General features: G+C 33.0%; 2 protein-coding genes across 2 annotated transcripts in view; one reads left to right on the top strand and one right to left on the bottom strand.

Annotated features, from left to right (window-relative positions):
* Positions 1–12,784, bottom strand: part of LOC113393662 (dihydropyrimidinase) — a 57,696-nt gene extending 44,912 nt beyond the window's left edge. The window contains exon 1 of the mRNA XM_026630670.2: positions 12,570–12,784. Within this exon, the coding sequence (XP_026486455.2) occupies positions 12,570–12,611 (42 nt within the window). The 5' untranslated portion in view covers positions 12,612–12,784. The remainder of the gene's footprint in view (positions 1–12,569) is intronic.
* A 329-nt stretch (positions 12,785–13,113) lies between these two features.
* LOC113393635 (endothelin-converting enzyme homolog) overlaps positions 13,114–24,045 on the top strand; it is a 63,794-nt gene continuing 52,862 nt past the window's right edge. The window contains exon 1 of the mRNA XM_026630637.2: positions 13,114–13,313. Coding sequence (XP_026486422.1) covers positions 13,281–13,313 — 33 coding nt within the window. The 5' untranslated portion in view covers positions 13,114–13,280. The remainder of the gene's footprint in view (positions 13,314–24,045) is intronic.

Genomic DNA, 24,045 nt, shown 5'->3' with positions numbered 1-24,045 from the left:
TTTTTTTCCAGGTTAGGAACCCGCAATCTTCGGGTAAGATTTCAGGGGTTCCAAGCACACGACCAAGCCCGGTCTTTATAAAATGTATATAAATATAAAACCCAAAACAGGCACCGTATTGAAACTATAACGTTGTATGTTTTACAAAGTCAATATCATCCTTTATGCATACACAATTAAGTTTAATATTATTTGCAAGTTTTTTTTTTTATTGATAGGAGGGGAGATGAACTTGCCAGACAACTCTGCCTATTAACCATGAGTTATTTCTCATATTGCCAATGACCTTGGGGTATTAAGTTAACTCTTGCCAAATTTAAAAATTATTCTGACTTGATTTATAATGGCTGGCACTTCTTTAATATGTAATGTTTCATATAAGTTTCCAGACGTTAGTCGCAATAAAAAAAAGCGCATTGCGGTGTTTTGCGATTCATATAAAAATGCGTACTTTAATGAATAATTTAAATAATTGTTATGTTTATTTTATGATCGTGATGATATCCTCCAGACGGTTTACACAGCGACCATTCTTAACGGAGAACAGTTAACTGTGCAAGAGATATACTGGTCAAATGTGTGCCCTTCTCTCGATCTCGTAGTCCGGTCGGCAATTCGACACTATCTGAGAGAGTTCATACAAAGGACCAACTTTACGTGTATATATTGTTTATTATAGAGGAATACGTATAATTAAATAAAATGAATAATTAAAAAATTTAAAAGACACTAAAATCATTAGGTCTGAACATATTTTCACAAAAACGTTCGTAGACTCAAAGTATATACTAATTGAGCAACTTTGAATCTATTAAAACCATAAAAACGAAAACAAATTAAAGCAGAAGTCGTTTAGGAAAAAATAAAACTTCCAAAATTCGGCTACTACAGAGAATCGCATTACAGAAAAGAATAACTTTTTATCGGCTCGATCTGGGGGTGATTCTACTAATACGAACGATTATGACATATCCCGGATTCTATTTCGATCCACCTTTGACTATTGCTTACCAAAAAATAAAGCTTATTATTTCATTTTATATATAAATAAAGCTTATTATTGAGCCGAGATGGCCCAGTGGTTAGAACGCGTGCATCTTAACCGATGATTTCGGGTTCAAACCCAGGCAGGCACCACTGAATTTTCATGTGCTTAATTTGTGTTTATAATTCATCTCGTGCTCGGCGGTGAAGGAAAACATCGTGAGGAAACCTGCATGTGTCTAATTTCAACGAAATTCTGCCACATGTGTATTCCACCAACCCGCATTGGAGCAGCGTGGTGGAATATGCTCCATATCTTCTCCTCAACGGGAGAGGAGGCCTTAGCCCAGCAGTGGGAAATTTACAGGCTGATTATGTTATTATTTTATTATTATTTAATTTTATTCCAATCTTAACTGAGGGCTAATTCTGCTTATTTATATCCGTTATATGTAAATTATTAACGTAATTATACATAAGTTATTGTACTATAAGTTTTACGTTGGACTGTCCGTCCAACTTCGACCGAACGAAATTAATAGAATAGGAAAACGGCATCGATAAGGTTGATTTTGAATTTAGATTCGATTGCGATAAATTAACAATTTGTTAGTAGAATTCGCACACGGGGTTCGAACCCAGGTAACGTCTTAGTAACATCTAGAGATTGATCTTTAAAAGTGAGAGAATACAATTCTAGAATGATTGTATAAGAAAAAATTATACTTCTATTTAAAAAATTATCTATACTAATATTATAAATTCGAAAGCAACTTTGTCTATCTGTCTGTTACGCTAAACTAAGCTAAACTACTAAACCGTATTTGATGTAATTTTGTTTAAAGCAAGCTTAAACCCCATGGAAGGACATAGGCTACTTTTTATACCTAAAACCTACGCCCCCAAACACCCCGGCGAAAACTAGCAAATAATATAATTCTTGTGGTTATAGTTAATATTTATGCATAACCCCAATAGCAAAACTATGGTTGAAAAGTTGCAAGGCAAAGATTTATTGCGTTGCAAGTGTTGCCGTTGATAAACTCACAAAGGGAACGAATGACTATGGTTACTCGCGTGACGGATTCCTTGACATGTAGTCCCGTGTCATTGCACTAGACTTCTACGTTTCCGGTTGTAGCTAAGGAAGGGTTCATAATAGCTAGGCTCGATACACAATGATGCCTGTGATATTATAAAGGCAGCATGTTTTTCTTTATATAACTAGCGAATGATGAATCAAATTGGCATCCAGATTATTGACACATAAACATGAATAAGTTAGAAAAAACACGGATAACGAATTGGATAGTTATATGATTAAAAGCCAACATGGCCCAGTGGTTGACAAACGTGATTTTGACAAACAGATGATTGCGGGTACTAACCCGGGTAAGAATTACGGAGTGTTGATGTGCTTAATTAAGTTTATAATTTCGGTATCAAGTGTCGGATGTTAATTTGCAATGAGGTTTCTAACGAGCTTCGATGACGCTTCAACCCAGAAGAAAGCAATTTACAGATTGTCATTAATTTACCTAACGACTTTAAATACGACTATATGATTAAAATAAAAACTAGCTGAAATGATGTTCAAATTGGTAAACCAATTACGTATATGCTGGAAACGCCATAAAAGGAATTCCTAACGCAGTTATCCTACCTCAATAGTAGTCTTTACACGTATACAATTGCAAGGGGTCATAACTTTACTTGACGTACAGTTAGTTGCTGTGACAGGGTACTTCCTACAAAACAAAAGCACATACCTATGCGTCTCTTGGTGTTAATAAGAACGTATTCATAATAGACACGAACGATTCCAAACATTTTCATATAAAATTATTCATAAATAAGTTGATTCAAATTTGTTTTAAGTAATTTTAAATGTATTAGGCTTCCTATTGTGAGGAAAAAAATATTGTTTATATATTAAAAATACAATTATAATGAAAATTTTGATATTATGCAGGATAATATATATACCTTTAAATGAGACGTAATTTTTTTGACTTCTTTTTTGTCTTCTCTCTTAGCATAATCTTAATAGCATAGATACTTTAAACAATTTCATAATTTATGGTATAATATTTTGAAACAATAAGGAGATTTTTCGTTAGTAGGAAATGATAAGCATTATCAAAGAATCTTGTTGCGAAACTAACGTAGTTACGTGCGGAAAACTCGATTTCTATCAGTGATGAATTCAGTCAATGAACGGTTCATTGTACATTTTTTGTGTTTCTGTCTCAAGTTTCTTCATTCTTAACGTTCACCGCTAAGCATAAATTGAATAACAAATACAACGAAGCGCGTCAATAGATCTAGGAATGAACCAGCGATCTTCAGCTAAGATTTACGTGTACGATTTCACTCTAATAAATACATGTATAACTAGTCCATGTCGACTTTTTACTGGTAAATAATCATATACAGTTACCCATGCCATTTCCCCTGAAGTTGAAATTTTAAAAAATCCATTATTAAAAAATTCAAATTGGGCGTTTACGTCGCTAAAGGTTCTCCTTTAGTATCTTACTTTGGAGCAAAATTCAAGAGTGAGTTAGTGGTAATTCGCCCATATATATTATATGTAGATATCTTATTTCGGCCTCTGGAGACATCATCAAATAAAACTAGCTAACTCCGTAGATAATATTAGAATGCACGAGTGTATTCTCAAAATACAATATTCGCTCTCTTAATCCTATGGAACGCCAATCACACACGACCGTTGAGAATCAGGACTTACATCGTCACGAGACACGACAGCGTTGCATTGACAACTTCCTTACTTCGGGCTATTACTAAGATTTTTTACGAATTAGGTATAGGACCACTAGGTACTATATTAATAGTACAAAGTACTTTTCTTATACTATATAATTAGGAATTTGGGAACTAAGATGTTATGTTCCTTGTGCCTATGTTACACGAACTCATTAACCTTTCAAACAGGAACACAAAATAAGGTATTGCTTGGTGATAGAATACCTATCCAGGCAGTCTTGCAAATAGCCGAACCACCGAGTAAAACATCAGTCATCAAGTATAATAATTAATTTTATCATTAATTTCAAAACATCTGAGTTGTACGTACTATAGTTTAACACAAAGAGTTGTCTCATTATAAAAAAAAAATACAAAGAACTGAAATTAAAACACATATAACAAAAGACTTTCCTTTTAAAGACGGTGCTCAAGGTTCTACATTTTTCAGACAACAATATATATGTACACTAGAAAAAGATTCAACTTGTCCGTCCGAGGAACATTCGTTCTAAATGTATCGTACGTTTTTAGAATACATGAACTATTCTATATCTTCTCTCATTAAACGATCACAGATATATATATATATACAAACAAGCATACAAGAATGATTAATTTGTGTGCACTTCATTTCATGGATATTTCCAATTCCATTCGCCAGCGACGAAATCCTCCCGGAAGCAATGCGTTCACGTCATCAATATATCATTTTAACTTTGTAACTGACGTAGGGGGATTTTGCATACAAAATACGGGAACCGATCCTTTCAATGTAAAGGCTTAATTTGGGAACACAAATTGCGTACATTAAGTTTTTTTTAAGAAGCTGGTGGTACGATGTTCCTTTCCTTGTTTATAAGTATATAACTGTGCATAGTTATATTAGTACAGTATATATCTACATCGTGCTTTTAAACTGAAATTGTATATGTGTAGCATGTATGATTAAATAATATTAATCATAATTTTATTAAATTTTATATCCGTTCCTTTATTGTATATTAATTTAATTTGCTCTCAAACCTTCTTCTTCAGGGAGAGGCGTGGCAACGCCAACTTGCTGTGACCAGCAGTGGGAAGTTAAAGGGCTGTTACTTTCGCAAAGATTGTTAATTTATTAAATAGTACCTGTCATTTAATTTTAAAACATTTTAAATAATGTGCTTCTATATAAGAAAATAATTGATACTAGTGGTACTTAATGTACGTCAAAACCTCAGAAACAGTTAACAATATTGACTGGCGAATATACGAGTAACCTTTCGGCTAAACTTGAATACAATATATATTTTATAGATTCATACCTGTGTATACAAACATTATACTGGAAGATAAGAAAAAAATCTTGGAATACATTTTTAACAAACCGGTCGATATGGTAACATTCGACGTAATTCATTCCGCTTTTGCATTTTGCGTACCTATTCAGTGTCAAAGGTCTTACGACGATATTCTAACAATTCTTGCTTGTCAGTCAATAACATTATTTATTATGAACTGTTTATCTTTTCGTAAATGTCACTTTGTATAAAAGAAAACATATTGATAGCACCGCAACCTCCTATTTGGCGGTAGAATGAGTGTGGTACCTACTCAGACGTGCTTGCACAGAGCCCTACCACCAAAGACCACCACCAAGAAATAAAGTAGAATAGTGTTGTATTGTAAATAAATGTATATTAATCTAGAACTCTTTGTAGTGCATAATATAGCAGAATCATTAGCCAATCGCTTTGGAATAGGTTATTCACAATCATAAGTGTTTATAATGGTTTTAATATAACATATATCTCGCTTGGTCACATATGTAACCGTAGCTTTACGGATTTAAGTTTCAAACGCGAACTGTGCGACGAAGCGAAGCGACAACGACCGTGACGCGGAAGCTACGGTAACACCTCTGCGCAGAAACGTCTGCTAAGTTTATTATTTTGATATAGTTTATTCTCTTTGACTGGCAGATGTATGTATAATTGTATACCTCTACAAATGAAGAAATGATTCAGCGTCGCGGTCGCTTTAGCTTCGCTTAATCGCGCAAGTGTGTTCCGTGCATAACTGTTTAAATATGTAACAAACAGATTTAATAATTTGTTTTTTTATTAGGTCATTAAACTATTACATTTTACGTGAATGTAATTATTGTGATCGTTGACCTTAGGTATATATTACGTTTTTATATGAATACTGGAAGTTTTAACTACATCGTTAATATAATTAGTAATATTTTAGTGTCATTCGATGTGTCGAATGTTACATATCTAATCAATATTTTCAAAAATACATAATCTCTTCCTATATAGTAATAACTAAATCAATACTTTTATATAGAAAAAAATCATGGCTTCAAATCCTGACAAACACGAATGAGTTTCCAAGTACTATGTGTAGTAGATCAGAATTTAATAAAAGATGTATTTTGCAAGATATATTTGAAATGAGAGACAAAAAGGTTTTTTATTAAGAAGACAAGGACAGATAAAAATAAATATTTATGTTTAAGAGCAGAGCAGAATGGTTTGATATAGTGTTTAAATTCGTGCGAAGAACAACTACGAAGAATACCACACGAGGAGTTTTCAAGAAAAATCAATACTGAATTGTATCTTGAATCCACTCTATTCAAGATACTCCCCCTTCCCCATTGTTAAGATGTCTACTCCAAAGCATAGCTACTAGGGGCTTTTTATAGCTCTTCAATAAATCTACCGAGTTCTATGTTACTTTAGCAAAATTTAGTTTTTCGTTTTAGATCAAGATAAAAAATAAAAAGAAAAATGTTGTTTTTTTCCGGCTAGTCAAATTGAAATTTACTGCTTTTCACTTTTATAATATGCATGTATTATACATATAAACTTTTGAAATATTCAAAAACCGCATCAAAATGCGTTGCGTACTTTAAAAGATCCAAGCGTACAGACGGCGTGGGGCGATGGGGGGGGGGGCTTTGTTTTATACCATTAGATTCGAATACTGGCCATAAGCAAGCTCTGTTGAATCGCCATCTTTCAACACGAAATTTAAACTATCCGCCTTCCCCGTCTTCCTACGACTACAACAAAGATTTTTATCTCTAGGTATATTTTAACCAATGACATAATCAAATCAAATGAAATCAAAATATACTTTATTCAAGTAGACTTTTACAAGCACTATTGAATCGTCATTTAACAAGCTATTTAAAGTAAAGCTACCACCGGTTCGGTGTGTAGATTCTACCGAGAAGGACCGGTAAGAAACTCAGTAGTTACTCTTTTTCAACATCTAAAAATACAGTCATGTTAAATACAATTATATATGTATGTTTTGTCTTATGTCTGTTTGGCGTCGTACAACACGCCCTGCGATTTTTTTCAATATCACAAAAAATTATGCGTATGAGTGTTTAGAAACTTATAAATTTATTAGACAATATTGTGTTTTTGTTATAGTTTTGGCAGCATTCACTTCAAAATCTAGACCGACTATTTTCTCTAAGACGTCTGCATATGAAGCTGTAACTAAAGCGATATGCATATTAATATTATATTCTTTAAGACTATAAAATAAAAAATATATAAAAAATTATTAATTTGAACTTCATGTAATTTATTTTTTCAAAATTAAAATTCGCAATAAAACCGTTACAGCAAAATGACTCAGTACATAACAGACACCTCAACACATTAAGCACTCCATAACGCTCAATAGGTGCTTCAATGGAAATGAGACGATGGTATTACTTCACGTATAACTAACTATTTATCCTGACTTCGTACGGGTAAAATTCATGCAAAGTTACACAAGTATATAAATTCCCATACAAATTGGGTCTGTGTGCTAAATCTTATAACATTCATTATTTTATAGATGATAAAACCGTTTGAAACAGTTTCAGAAATATATAATTTATCATCGTAAAAACACATTTCTGATAAAAATAAACTCGCTTTATATTTTTTCTCAGGTGCTTCTTTCCGACCGGTAGTGTTGTGACTGTCAAGATAAAAAAGTGTAATGTTGAATGAAATTTTCTCGATATCGAGATCTCGGAATAAATAATAAAATTATTATTTCTTGCAAAGATCAATCACAGTAGAAAGTTTACGCATATTATAATATGCAATATATTAATGGTTATTCGCAAAAATTTAAATTAAAACCCGCATATTGTGTTCAATAGATTTTACAATTTTGATCCATAAGTCTAATAACTATAAGAGTTAATTTATCGTATCTCTTGTTGCCTTGTTGTTAATTCTTGGAAATGTGGTTTAAACGCAAAGCGTAAGTAACGCCTGGACTTAACAGTTTAACATAAATCATTGTTACGGCCCTTTGTGAGGGACGGGCCCTCCGCAGCGAAAATAGATTTAGGGATAACTTTTAAAAAAGATCGATTTCATTCTTAGCAATGGTGTGAGTTTATATTTTTTTTATTTAAGATAGTTGGTTCGTGTGTGTATCCTCACACTTAGATCGCTGTTGGATTTATAATTTTATGAACAAAACTAGGTTAATGCTTCAACACGCTTATTATACTAAGATTTTATTTGTTAATTTATTATCTTATTTTATTAGGAAGTGGGTTTATTCTTAACTGCTTTCCGGCTGCGGATTCACCCGCGTTGTGTGTTGGGTGCATGCTTTAGGTACTCTTTTTAATCTGGACGTGTGTGCAAATTATTATGATGATAAGTTGAGAAGTTGAGGCATGAAAGCGTCATCGTGTAACGGCATTGGTATTCTAAATTAAGAAAAATACATCACGTCTCGAATGTGTGTGTAATATATTACCTTTAATTTTTTTTTCATTCAAAAATCTCATGAGCGTCTCTTACGTTAATAAACCATGTGTTCAATGTTGAAGCAAAACACCGTGTAATAGCGCTGTGAAATAATCTTCATCACTAAAGAACAGAGGAGAATTTTCAAAGCGACAGTCACACGTCTGCTATCACCTGTATAAAATATCTTAATTTTTTTTTACATCAAGCTAAATTATGTTACGTGTAACTTGTGGTAAGCCACAATTAACTCGACATTTAACATTCGCAAAAGCCTACAGGCTAAGATTACCATCTAACCTTCGGCTCCCCTTGTTTAAGCCGGAAGTGTTTAAATAGCTAGAGGCACCTTTATACAATTTTTAAACAAAACAACCCTCCGTTAATCATTAATTATACACGCCACTTGATAAATTATTGACCACCAGTATAAAAAAAAATGGCGACTGTCTATATGAACGATATTTTTTATTGATCGTGGAATGCATAATATTGCGATTAATTCTGTTATTATGTACAGGCTCATTTAAATATCATAGTAGGTTTAATTCGCGTGTCACGGTAGCATGCGAAAGCGATCCTGTGGCGCCCGCCGAAAAGACGTAAAGGTACCGCTGGTTTTTTAGTAAGTATTTCGGTGTACTATGGCGCACTAGGAGTCTTGGACACCACGTCATGTGGGGGAACGCGTCAAGCGTATTGCCAGCGAGAAAAAAACTTTTCATTCGCGTAAGTCTAATAATTTTACTAATTAGGCGTCTTGATTAATCATTATATTAAACAATGTTTGTAAGTGGCGTTCCGTCTTCTGTTCAATTCGTTTCTGGGACTCCGTACCACTAAAGGAATAATCGAACTACGCTGTCCGTCTGTCTATGACTGACCCTTCTAAGACCCTTTCTCCCAGAAACGTTACAGGTATAAAGTTTAAATAAATAACCAATACTGAGGTCTAAGTAAAATCCGAAAACCATTAATTTGTTGTTACATTCGTGTCTGTTTGTCTATCTGTCTGGTGTTACGGATACCCTCAGTGCGCAAGTCCGAATCGCACTTGCCCAATTTTATTGATAACTAAAAAAAGAAAGTCAGACATATTCTTATGTATTAATGCGTAAGCCCATTTTTGTCTCAGTGATTATGAGATAGATGCACCTTTCTACGTGCATCTATCGGTTATGGTTTTATTTTGAAGAGCTCCAGCCGTAGATGTGCAGAAAAATAAGGAGGATTCTTAATTGCAATTGAATAAATTGTTACGATTTAACAAATAATTAATTTTAGAGAGCAGAAAAAGGTCACTGGCCGGATGAGAGCGGCGCTATGGCTGTATAAAAAAAACAACAAATATAAAACGTGCGAACAGACATCGTCAGTTTACAATGAAATAAAACAAAACAAAACCTGTCATAGGTTTCGATATTCCTAAAAATCTGCAGATTAAACTCGAAGTTTCGCGGGCAACCCACCAGCAGAAGAATAATGTACTAAACTTATATATTAATTATATAACATGTTACATTTGTATCGAGTGTTCATTGTGAGTGTATGAGGTTAAGTAAAACATGCTCATATTATTGGACCATATACCGTTAATGAAAAACAATTAAACCTAACATCGTTATCGTGTTAACGACCATCCAATCTTTAATGGTACTATAGTGAAAACCGTATCAAAATCCATTAATCCTCAAAAGTAGAGCAAGTCTATGAACATGCCAGCGACTTACTATCGGAATTCACTTGATCACGGACTATAATGTTGTGGAAAGGTACATTTTGCCGGTTAATTTTAATTAGGTTAATTAAATATAAATAAAGACATCCGGTTTTAAGTGCATTAAATCCCCTAGAAGATCGTTATCGAATATTTCACTTGGGAATTTCCGAGCGTTCCCATTTAGATTACCTGATATTATTTGATATAGTGTGAGGTTGAATGTTTTCTTTTTTTTTTAATATGTCTTTTCAGGCGACGTTGTGCAAGATCGTAGTCGATACCACCAAGGCAAGAAAATTAACAGTCCCTAATAATAAAAAAAAATATCACTGCTGAAATAATGTATCGTCTGCTTTTGAGGAGAAGGTTTCGAGTTCGAGTATAGCTTATTCCACACGCTGCCCCAATACGGATTGTGGGATACACTTTTATAGAAGTTCATCCGAAACATGTTATCCTTCAACGTCGAGCTCGAGATGAATTGTAAACACTAATTACGCACATGAAAATTCAGTGGTGTCTGGGTTTAAGTTCAGCGTAGATTAATTAATATTCTGGAACATCTCGGCCACCAACTTAACAGTTACTTTACCTCCAAATAGTAAAACAAAGTACCACTGTGTTCCGGTTGCATGGTGTGTGCCAGTGTAATTAAAAGCGACATAACGATCTCGTGGGTGGCGGCGCATTGATGGTTTAAGAAGTCTATAAACGGAGGAGACGAATTATCATCAGCTGGAGTTATCACTTGATTGCCTTTGCCAGAATAATTAAAAAAAAAACTTTACAGATTTTTTTTCTTTTTATACCTCGCATATTTTAATTTTATCAGAAAAAAAAGTCATAAAAGGTACAGTTACTATATATTATTATTGTATTAGAGAACTACCACGCTGCTATGCATTCGAGGCATGCAATTTATAAAGGTAAGTATCTTGAGTATTCACGTTCCCAGTAACAAGATACCATTCCAGCTGATCGAATGAGTTGTTTACAAATATTTACTTGATACAAGACAGAACAATCTGTGTTCGTACTAAAGACGAATGGTATTAATGTTTAGAGAACACACTGGTATGCTATCTTATGACGATCGTTTGAGATTGCTGACAAATATCTGCCTTTAGCACTTGAACTAAATTAATTAAAAAAAAAAAGACACTCATGATTTTTTTTTTAAATAGACAGCGGTCGTCTTATATAATTCTTATGGTAATCTTATATATTTATACTGTAAAGTTCTTGGGTCTTTATTAATACAGTATTCCAGTACCCGCTTTGTTCTCATGATTAATATCGGAATAAGGTATTGGAAGGTTTGTTCATAATTACTGGGTACTACGGGATGAGCGTTCAAAATGTAATACTATTCATAAATGTATTATTTCTTCAAAAAAAGGAACAGCGTTTTCATAAATTTAATAGTTATAATATTCGCACACAAAATGTTTGTCGATTTTTGCTCTAAGCTAAAGTGTATTGCGCATGTCACGTACTGTTGCCAACCTAGACCCTTTGCGGGTACGTTATAGGGTCATTCACCCATCAGAACCCGACTCACCCTTAACTTATATCAGAGATATATATCAAACCACTTCGGTTACATAATTTATAATACTGGTGTTTTATAATTAAACAATTTTACAATTATAACATTAATTAATTGCTTCAACGAATAATTGTTGATTCTTTAAAGTAACATTTAAAATAATATGACTTGTTTTTTTTTTTACTTTATATAGTACTTTATAATAAGAAGTTATCGCATTGGAAACAATTACATTGTTCACAAAGCAAGCAGACCGTGCTAGCAAAAACACATTAAAATTCACGTCAACTTATATAATTCTACCTACCCACATCAATCGGTATATTTTTGTTTAAAAAGCGATAAATATAAAAATATAGTTTAATGAATATTATTGCGATAAGCGTTCAAATAACAAATAAAACGATAACGTTACATAATCTATAATAAATAGCTTATTACAATTTTGTTATAATCTACCGAAAGACATTTTTTAACTTTAATTCTCATTTTAACTCTCGAAATATTTATCGCTTTAACAGACATGAAGCAATATAACTGCCAAGAACCGGCCGGCAACCTAATTCTATATGAAAAATAGGTCAAAAATTTTCCCAGGGGATCAAACATATACGCACGATTTATATGTATATCTAGAATTGAATTAGAATTATATATTAGAACAGCAAATAATAAGTAAATTTGGCGTATTTTACAGATTCCCTCTTTTGTTACATTGAATTATTATTATATTTTTATATATCGTAAAAACAACAGGTTGTGCAAAACCGTTACGTACCTGCAAATGGATAGGGACTTTCTTCACAGGTGCGTTGGCCATTTTCACAAAAATCCAAGCACAGTATTCACTAAACTAGTAAATTTATTTATAAAATGTGTAGGAGGTTTCGCAAATTATTTCTTTCGCAAAACTGATTTAGCCGAAATGCACATATACGTACTAATACAACGAACGTTAGCCAACCTACTGATTATTTTCAATGAAAGAAAACACTTCCCTCCTATACGCATGTGTAAAAATCATTTTAATCTGATTGGGCGGTCAAAACTGATATTGTTGCAAGTAGTAAAATTTATAGTTGCATTAACGCTTCACTAGGTGGCATTAGTGTAGCTACTAACCGTCATTAATACTTAATAGAAAATAAACTATATTATTATAAAATTATGTGCGTTAATTTATGAAAAGTAATTTTCAATATTAAAATTGATTAGCCATAAATTTCTTGGCATATATTTTTCACGACGAAAACGAATCTTAGGCACGTTTGCGATAGATGGCGCTGGGAGCGAAATTTAAAAGTCGATACGAAATTACAATGAAGGATTGGGCCGACTCTTCCCGACCAAAACATTTAATCGAACCATGCGTCGGGTGATACCGATTTTTGGCGCCCGTTTCATTACACGATATTAATGATAGAAGACGGTATATTTTTTTAATTTCAATGTGAAGTGAAGTGTCCGTGTAATATTTTACTCTGCACTAATGCCCACACTACACCTCAAGCCAGGATTGACGGTAAAATATTTTTTCTTCAGTCGAATATTACAAGTATATTTTTGGCTTTGTTACAGAAATAACCATGAATTCTTTTATGGCTGTGTTTATGAAGAAAACTTAAAATACACTTGATTCTTCAGTTAATCGGCTATAAAATGTTACAATTTGTGGAATAAATATATATTATAATTTTCACACTTAGAACTCTTAACTGTCGCGGGTTATATTTTTTTTTAAATTTTGTCACTCAAAAATAATGTGTTCTCTGACATATTATTTAATTGTAAAAAATTAAAATTACCGGTGGCGTTTAAAGTATTTTCATTTATTAACTTTTCCAATCCTAAACTTTAATATCGAAATATTTTAAATTTGGTTGATGATACATAGGACAATTATATTTTGCCAAAAGCAATTAATTCATTTTGTGAATGCAAGATTTTAAAAATAATCAAGTTGCTTTTTAAATGTTATTTTAAATTTTTAACAAATATTTCCTTTTAAATGTGAAATTAATAATAATTACTATATTCGTATATTTTATTCAAATTTATTATCAAAACAAAAGTATTGATTGAGTAAGCTTTTATTCAAAATTTAAATATCGAATTATTAGATAAGACTCGCGATTGGTAGGTAAATATGTTGAATGGTACAATTAAGTTTTAAATTTAAGTTTTAAATATCGTTTTCTTGATTTATTTTTAACAGATATACTAGAATAGCAAGTGGACCACCTAATGGTATGTGGTTGCCGTCGTCTATAGATATTGGCGCTGTAAGAAATATTGGAAAATTTCTTGTATCGCCAATGTGGCACAAATCTTGGGAACTAAGAAGTTACGTTCCTTCTGTAATTGCGCTCATTCGCCCTTCAAAGCAGAAAACAATAATTATAATTAAGCATGTAAAGTAGTTACTTATAATGACATAGATTTTTAATTCCATCGAATTCGGTTTCAGTCACGTGGATAATATATATGGAAAAAATATAGGTGTCCCTTAATATATTAATATAGGGAGCGTAATTTAAACATTTTAAATTTCCATTAAATGAAGCAGTAAAACAGTATACAAACAAATACACAAACTATACACCTTTTCACTTTAATTACGTTAACGTATGTACCAAATTATATATAAATATTATAAATTCCTACTTGCACGTCCTTTTTATTTAGCACTATTTAAATAATAGCAGTAAAATTAAATTAAATTCAAAATGAATTTGGGGCAACACTCCACGGACGAAAGCATGTCCAAGGGGGGTTGGCGTTCACGCTTTCGGGCCGCCATAAAATTTAACGTAATCCTTACCGAGTTGTTTAAAGACACCAAATAAATAGGACGAAAACAAGCACAATAAATAATTATGATTTCAAATAAAAAAAGTATAGTTAAATATGCTATATTATTTAGGGTTATTTTGATTTCCTAAAATGAGAGTGTATACATCATTTTGCGTTGTAATATATGATATTTATATAATACGAATTCCTATACGACAATTGGATCTAGTTAACACAACAACAACATTGATAAAATATATTTTACTAAAAATATCGTCGCTCGAACCCAGGACACGACTAGGGCAAATCTGTATGTGTCAAATTGGTCAAATTGTCAATTGTCAAATTTACTTGGTGGTAGGGCTTTGTGCAAGCCGGTCTGGGTAAGTACCACCCACTCATCAGATATTCTACCGCTAAACAGCAGTACTCATATTGTTGTGTTCCGGTTTGAAGGGTGAGTGAGCCAGTGTAACTACAGGCACAAGGGACGTAACATCTTGGTTCCCAAGGTTGGAGGCGCATTGGTGATGTAAGGAATGGTTAATATTTCTTACAACGCCATTGTCTACGGGCGGTGGTGACTACTTACCATCAGTTGGCCCATTTGCTCGTCCGCCTACAGATATAATAAAAAATAAATAAATTCAGTGACATGTCATATCCACTGGGTTATTGTGACGGGATAAATACTCCAGCAATTTTAAAATGAAGTTTTTGCTAAGCTGTGGTATATTTACATATTCTTCGTATAAGAAAATATTTTATCATTAACCCGGGTCAGCTATAACCAAGTTGTGTATTTTTGAAAGCGATCCAATGGTATTCCTAGTAACGCGAGTTCGAAAGTCCAACTTTACTTTTCTCATGGCGCCATGCCATGTCAATCTTATCTACACGTAATATTGATTGTGTCATATCGTCAAGATATAAATAACCGATATTAAAGAAACAAAACCGGTTTTTTTTCAAAACAATCAGTTTTAGCGCAAACCACAGAAGCTAGAATCGTTTGAAACGTTATGCTAAGAAAGTGTAAACAAAAATAAATAATTATATTATAAGTGCAAAAGTGATTTGGTTTAATGTCTTAACTGCTCCTGAAATTGTGCTTAAACTTTGTCAGGGGAACAGGAATGAAAACACCTAAAAAGCCTAAGATAGCCCTCTGCTGGGATCAAGTCGCGAGTGGAAACTAGCATAGAATCTTTCTATATTGATTTTTTTATCAGTTTTATGAGAATAATCATAAAAACATTTACATACCCGACATCCAAGAAAAAAGGACGGAAACGTCAGAACTAATCCCATTATAGAAAATTACATGTTTGAAAACCTTGTGAAAACCTTGCCGATAAAGGTTATTTGTATAATATTAAGTGTCTTTCTGTTTAAGTTAGAGTATCCAGCCGGACGTGTAGAGTTTTTCCCCTTAAATCATGCGGGCTATTTGTTAAAGGAATATAGTATAAATATTCTAATAGGTTGGCCTGAAAAACAACACGTTTTTATTTCACTTCTGTGCCATTATTTACCATCTGGTAGTTTTTTAAATCGTGAAGACAATTTTGGTTTACCAAAAATTATTGGAATTTTTGCCTTTTGGTTTTCTCGTGTTTTACATGGCATTCGCACTCTAAGGCCACCCGATATGCATAGAAGATTTAATCCTGAGACAAAAATATATGAAGTGATTATTATTTATAGTTCCTAGGTAAAGCTTATATGGTAAAAAATATTTTACAAATGAACATAGAGCGCAGCCAGCACAAATATCTGATGGCATTCTGTATTCATTCAGATTGATGACATTCGAACCGTGTAGACATTTTTCTTTTATTCAATATGAAACCGTCTCAACTATAAACAATATTAATTTAATATTATTTACTTTTGTAAATCAATAATCAGACAGCTCTATGGGCCTTGTAAAAGCCGAAGAACTTAAATAGTTTTCGCTCGCGTTTTAGGGGTGGTTCAAGCTTGTTTTATAGCAAATTTCACAAATTTGATTCAGTGGTTTTTATAATATAATATTGTTATATATATATCTAGATATCTAAACATATATTACATTAAAATTGTTAACTCGTTGGAATCTCTATTGCTTGGGCACCTTTCTTGTGGAGGCTCCAGGGCAGCTGCACCAGTTGCCCTACCCTAAATCCGGCACAGTTAATCTGCTCCGTTCATGGAAGTTATCATATGAAATTATATAGTACTTTCCTGAAAAATAATAAGTCAAATCGATCTAGTAGTTCCTTAGAATATTACATTCAAGTATACAATTTTTCCAGTTCAGTAACATAAATTAGGGAGATAAAGATTAATATAATTTAGTCAAATTGATCAATTGATTCAGAGAGGATACTTCAAACCGGATCGCATCACTCGATACAGAGTAATTGCGTCGGATATCAAGGGACCAATTCTACGAACAAAAATCAAAATCAAATCGTTGCTCTTGAACCATTTTACTATTCTACTTACACAACAATTCAGTTGCGGTTCCGTCGAAGTTGGATCGGAAAAGAATCGGAAATTAAATAACATTATAAACAAAACCAGTTTTTTTTTCTTCTAAATAATATGTTTGAGCGGAAACCACAGAATCGGGGAAACTTGGTAGTTTACGAAAGCAAACAAAAGCATTTTCTAACCAATATCGTAAGTGCGAAATTTTGCATATACAGTAGAAATTCGATTATCCGAAATCTCAATTATCCGAACGCTGACTTAGTTTATCCGAACGTTGGCGCGTTGCAGCTGTTTCTCAATTAATAGTTGACAATTTTATAAAAAAATATATACAAAAATAGCATTGGATTTGTTTTGGGTGTTTTATATTTAATATTTTAAAACGTATGTCAAATTTTAATAGACTATTGTTTATGTGAAAAGGTATTATTTTTCTTCGATCTTATCCCAAGGTACCCACGTTTCGATTGTCAAAACTAGTCTTGTTTCCAATTAATTTGGATAATAGAGGTTCTACTGTAATTCAGATCGGAAAAGAATCGGAAATAAAACAACATAAACATAAAAAAATTAATGAACATTATAACAGATAACGATTCAAATGAGAATTATTTTTCAGGAAGAATACTCGAAGTCTGGAATCGGGAACGTATCGGAACCGTTATAACATACTATAATACTTTCCGTGAAAAATAAATTATGAAATTTGATAAAAAATAAAAATATATATAATAAAAATATACTTAAATATTCTGATTTTGAGTCATAAAAGCACATTATTGTTTTATTATATTAAAAGTTGTAATTTTTCGTCTGTAATCACGTGACCTAAAACACGAGCCGCCATGGTGTGTGTATAGGCAAAAACTGTCTTTTCAGTAACATCTTTGATAAACAACTTTTCTGGAGTTTTAATGCTAGTATTTGTACAATATCCACCAACGTAGCGCTTGTAATTCATTATTGTCCCAAAAAACATCAAATATTTATTATAGCTGTTAACGTTGAATGAGTGCCGATCGTACATACACAACTGTTGGTTTTATCAATATGACGTCACCAAAATGACTGACAGCGTTTTTGTGGGAACAAAAAAGGTTTAATAGTTAATTTAATTTTATGGCCAGAAAACATGTTTATTTAGCCGAAATATATTTTTATGTGCTTTTTTATTAGGAAAATCAACATTTTGAAGTACCTACTTTTATAAACATAGTAGAATACCCTATTGGCCCCAAGGTCACTTCTCTCGTTAGAATTTATAATTTAAACTCCATGATGATGTTGTGATGGATTTTTAAATGACTATCCTAACTTAATTTATAAATACGGAAGTGAGTTTGTTTATTCGTCTGTGTGTTATGTTTTTGCGTTTTAACTACTCAACCGATCATGTGAGTACAGAAAGGGTATCTAAAACCTCGCGTCTTCAATCTCCTCATGCGCGGGCGAAGTTGGAGGTGAAAGCTAGTTTATTTATATTAATGAAATCACACTTTCGTAATTCATATTTTCTAAGTTGGTACCATATGTCCCTTGTAGGTACCCTACACTAGCTCACTCACACTTCAATCCGTAACACAAAAAGAATACCATATATTGTTGCTTGGCGGAATATATGAAGAGTGGGTGGTACCTACCCAGGCTTGCACAAAACCCTACCCCCAATGGAATCTACCAACAATAGATTAATATTTAACAATGTAATAACATTTGTGTAGTGAGACAACCTTGGTATTGTGTTTTGGTATTGTACGTTAAAAAACACCCATCTTATTTCGTTGAAAATGTTCCTCGAGCGGAAAATTCTGTTTGTTAAATCGAGCGAGACAAAGCTTAAATCTAATTTCTAAAACGAGGGAATTTCATCTGACCTTTAAACTTGATTAACTGCTAAGTGAACCTGGTAGCTTTGTAAGTGCAAAACAATTAGTTCTGGTCAGAATCGAATAAATACCTACTTGAGTAACTTGTTCTGTGTATGTTACAACTTTGCTAAAATCTTGCCGTTTTATTTCTTTAATACATTGTGGATGTCATTTTTTTGCAATCAATCCGCTATGAACAATGAAATTGAAGAATAAAAGTACTTGTACTCGTAATTTTACTTTACTTGGCAAATGATGGTTACCAATGCGCTATTAACCTTATGTAATAAGATGATATGTCCCTTCTGCCTATATTTATACTATCACCTCTCAAACAACAGTACTAAGTGTTGCTGCTTGACGGCAGAATATACGATCAGTCCGGCAGAAAGGCTTAGCATTGGCCCTAGCAATTGAAACTAAAACCAAAACTTATCGAAAACTTATTTACTTAAAATGACTTTAGCAATTTTTTTACTTAACATACTTTCCTTTTTGCTTAAAGTTAGCGCCAAGAATTGTTTCATATTAGCGTATACTATATATAATAACCAAAATGTTGTTCATCTAACATAAGCTAACCACGAAATGACTTATAAACTGAAATTGGTGCTTACCAGGGTTTGAACCCGTTTTAGCTTCCGTGTAAAATTTACTTGTCTAACTACTTAACCATTTGGCTCTCAATTTAAACTATAATAATAGATTTTAGGAACATTATATTTATCATTTATGAAAAAAAAATGCGTGTGTATTTATTTATGATCGTGATGCAGTCAAATAATAATGATGAATATAAAAACTCTATCGGCCATGAACACTCATGTTACGGTTGGACGCTTTCTATCTCTATGTAAAAATATTGGATTTATTTGTGCAGTACTTTTCGTCTGACTTGCTTGGGCATTATGGAGGGGGATCTCGTAGGTTTTAGTTATAATAAAATAGTCTATGTGCTTTCTTGCTTGAACCGTCAAGCTTGCTTCAAAGAAAAGCATAACAGAGTTACTTTATTTATAATATTAGTATACATAGATTTTAGAAGGAAAAACGAAGTATTGATAAATATGGAATGATGCTCCTTTCTAAGTGAATATACCTTGGTAAGGATTAATAGTCTATTTTAAATATATCGAAATAAAGTTCTATATACATCCTATGATATGCTACCGTTATCTTTTTTGTGGACCACTGTTTATTGGTACAGTTTTATGGTAGCTCATCGTTGTGAGGTACACGTCATTGTTTGGATTGGAAATTAGTGTGAGCCAGTATATAGGAAGACATCTTTGTTCCCATGTTTGGAAACGCTTTGTGAATATGAATATTTCTTATAGTGCCAATAATTATGGGGAGGAGTAAAAATGGTTTAATAGTCTGTGCCAAGAGTTCATCCAGCTCATTGTTTTTGGAATTATATCTTACTCAACGTCATAAATGTATGAATTTACATTAAAATATACTTTATTCCGTAGACTTAAAAGCCTGCATATGTAATGTGTGTGTTAATGTTTAGAAACGTCTTTTTACAAGATTTAAATATAAAGCTACTCGTAAAATGTAGATTCTGTTTAGAATTATCCTTAAGAAATTTAGTATTTAGAAACAGCAGCGATAAATTTAGTTGACATTCGATTGAGATTTTATTAAAATAAACTAATAGGAATATCCCGTTTTAAAAACCAAGCTTTTAATATACAAAAATTCGTGGATCGGTTATTGACGAGATCCTCCGTCTGGAGCCGATCTAGTAGAATCTAGCCTGGCAGCATCTAGCGGTAATCTTAATGATGGCTGGTAATAAAAAAATGCAGACACACTAAAATAAAAAAAAAATAACATAATACATAATAACATAATCAGCCTGTAAATTTCCCACTGCTGGGCTAAGGCCTCCTCTCCCGTTGAGGAGAAGGTATGGAGCATATTCCACCACGCTGCTCCAATGCGGGTTGGTGGAATACACATGTGGCAGAATTTCGTTGAAATTAGACACATGCAGGTTTCCTCACGATGTTTTCCTTCACCGCCGAGCACGAGATGAATTATAAACACAAATTAAGCACATGAAAATTCAGTGGTGCCTGCCTAGGTTTGAACCCGAAATCATCGGTTAAGATGCACGCGTTCTAACCAAAGGGCCATCTCGGCTCTCCAAAAAAAAAAAATAGTTAAAATAAAATGTGCCGCCTGTTGCTAAGTGGTCACCACCGTCCATAGACATTGGCCATGTAGGAAATAATAACCCCTCTTTACATCGCCAATACGTCACCAACCTAGAGAACTAAGAGTTATGTCCCTTGTGCCTAAAATTGCCTTGACCTTGTAATTATACTGGCTCACCGGAACATAATAAGTTTTGTTGCTTGGTGGTAGAATATTTGATGAGTGGGTTACTTCCCAGGTCAGTTTGTATAAAGCCCTACAACCAAGTCAACAGCTAGGATTCAAATATGAACAGTCTTTGCTTGTAACCAACAGAACAAAATTACGATATAAGCTGTCTATGACATTCTATATGTGTGTGTGTTGTTCATAACATAATAAAGTATATGTAACGAAGTTTAAAACACATAATCCGCCGCAGACCGACATATAGATATAAACGTAGGATGATGTAGGTGTCGTATTGATTTTCTCTTCTCGTATCTCGTACAGCCATCGGTAAGCTCGACAGATACCTACTTTATATAATGTTATTCGAGCATAGAATATTGAGATTCTATTGATCGTTATTGTTAAAATTAAAATGCCTATTTGTTGATTTTATATAACATACTATGCTATTGAAGAGTGTCATCTTCTGACACGAATGTGTATTATGTTCTCTAGAGGTAGGACCTTACATATACTATGTTAAATTATTTTTTTTAATTCGATTTGATTGCAGTATTTTGATATCAAGGAGAGATTGGTTTTTTTTTTATTAGTATACTTTCTAAATCTATTGATAACTTACGCTTTGATTCTAAAATTCGTTGTATTCTATTTAACGTGCTGATAATATATATTTTTCTTAATAGTTCAAATCCATTTAATTCCTTAAGAATATATATAAGATTTCTTGAAATAAGTGGATATAAACCTAACGTATAAAACGTGTGTTCGTTTTGCGGCATCACGGATGGAATGGTGGCAAGAATGCCAGAAATGTTTGCCCGTTCAATCGCAATGTCCATTATCTGGGGGAAAAATAAACAAGGAAAGAGGAAATTAGTATAAGGGTTAGGTATGAATATTAAATGCAAACGGAATACTGATATAATTAGGAACTGTAATATGTCCACGGAGTTAAATCAAAGTCCCAAATGATTATAGTATTATTTTAATATTGTTTACTATAAGTGTTAAGTATAAAATATATTATAAGCGATTGAATGGTTTGAGTATTATGTATATGATACTACAAAACGGTTTAATAAGGTTCATATCACGGATTTAAGGAACAAAAATTGCCATTTTAATTCAGTACACAGTACATAAGCCCGGATGGTCTCACGGCCCAGATGGTCAAGAGGTAACACGTGAGTCTTGACCGAATAATGCGGCTTCAATTCCGGGCAAGCACCCAAATTTTTATGGGCTTTATATGTGTTTATAATTCATCTCGTGTTTGCCAGTATGGATAACATCGCGAGCTAACCCGTATTTGTCGTACGAAAATCTACTGCATGAGTAACCAATCTGCATTAAAGCATCATAGTGAAATAAACTCCGAGCCTCCTATTTAAATGAAGAATAGGCCTAAGCCCAACAGTGGGACAGGATCAGTTTTATATAAGATTAAAAATATTTAAATTAACATGGTTATTTTTATTACTAACAGTATTTAAAACAGGATATTTACCATGTTTTTTATTTTTATTTCGTGGAGCTCGATATTTCGACATTATCTACGAATGTCTTGTTCACGAGACTCAACTTCTTGTGAACAAGACTGTTACTGTTACTGTTAGGATCAGTTTTACTATACTTTAATAACATTTCAATCGTCAAGAGCCACCGTTTGGAAATATAGCTTTTTTTCCAAGTTAAGTTATTTTCGAAGGTATTTCTGAACATTATCTGAAGTTGGCAATACTCTAGTTTTATTTATAAAGCAAATATTCACAAAGTCACGTCCCTCCACCTAATCCTTATTTGTTCCGTCGAGCACAGAAATTGGGACGATGTCAAGGATTTCGTTCCCAATTTTGTCGCTCAATCCGTTCAAGTTGTATAATATATTAAAAGCGATTTGTTTTTCATGCCTTCGATTCTTTGTGAGGCAGATTTTAATATTTTACGAGTTTATCAATACGACCTCCGTGGTCGAGTAGCGTGTACACCGGTTTTCATGGGTACGCCACTCCGAGGTCCCGGGTTCGATTCCCGGCCGAGTCGATGTAGAAAAAGTTAATTAGTTTTCTATGTTGTCTTGGGTCTGGGTGTATGTGGTACCGTCGTTACTTCTGATTTTCCATAACACAAGTGCTTTAGCTACTTACATTGGGATCAGAGTAATGTATGTGATGTTGTCCAATATTATTATAAATTTACTATCTTTATTATTATAAATTTACTATCTAATAATAATCTTTAATAGGAAATCAAGTAATATTTATAGTCAACACTAATATTAGTAAATGTAAGAGATATTCTTAGTATCCAAGATATTATGCAAAGCTGTCCAATCCGAGATCGAGCTTTCCGTGACATGAAACCAGTATAGTGCCAGCTTCCTAACTCCATGATTATCCTAATAATTGCTTGACAAAACTCATGAAATTTTAAAACCCGTCTCGATATATTTTGATTTAAAAAACCTTACCATCCCAACTCGAACCCTGGAATCTGCAATCTTATAAGCCAGCCGCAAAATAACAAGGCGATTTTGGATATGTAGATAAGCTTAGATATAGTAAGAATAACATTACATGTTGAATATATTATTGATAAGACACCGTACAATAGTAGTCCAATTACAAATGTACTCGTAACAAATTAAAAGATCATTTATTCTACTATCGATAAGCAAAACTTATAATTAGTACGCATGTTTACTAAGCGTACTTCAGAAGCTACCATAGGTTTGATATTTACAGACCAGAAGGATACATATATAAGTATGGCAGA

Source organism: Vanessa tameamea, chromosome 26, assembly GCF_037043105.1.
Source record: "Vanessa tameamea isolate UH-Manoa-2023 chromosome 26, ilVanTame1 primary haplotype, whole genome shotgun sequence".
Classification (NCBI taxonomy): domain Eukaryota; kingdom Metazoa; phylum Arthropoda; class Insecta; order Lepidoptera; family Nymphalidae; genus Vanessa; species Vanessa tameamea.
This window is presented reverse-complemented; position numbering and strand designations above follow the sequence as displayed.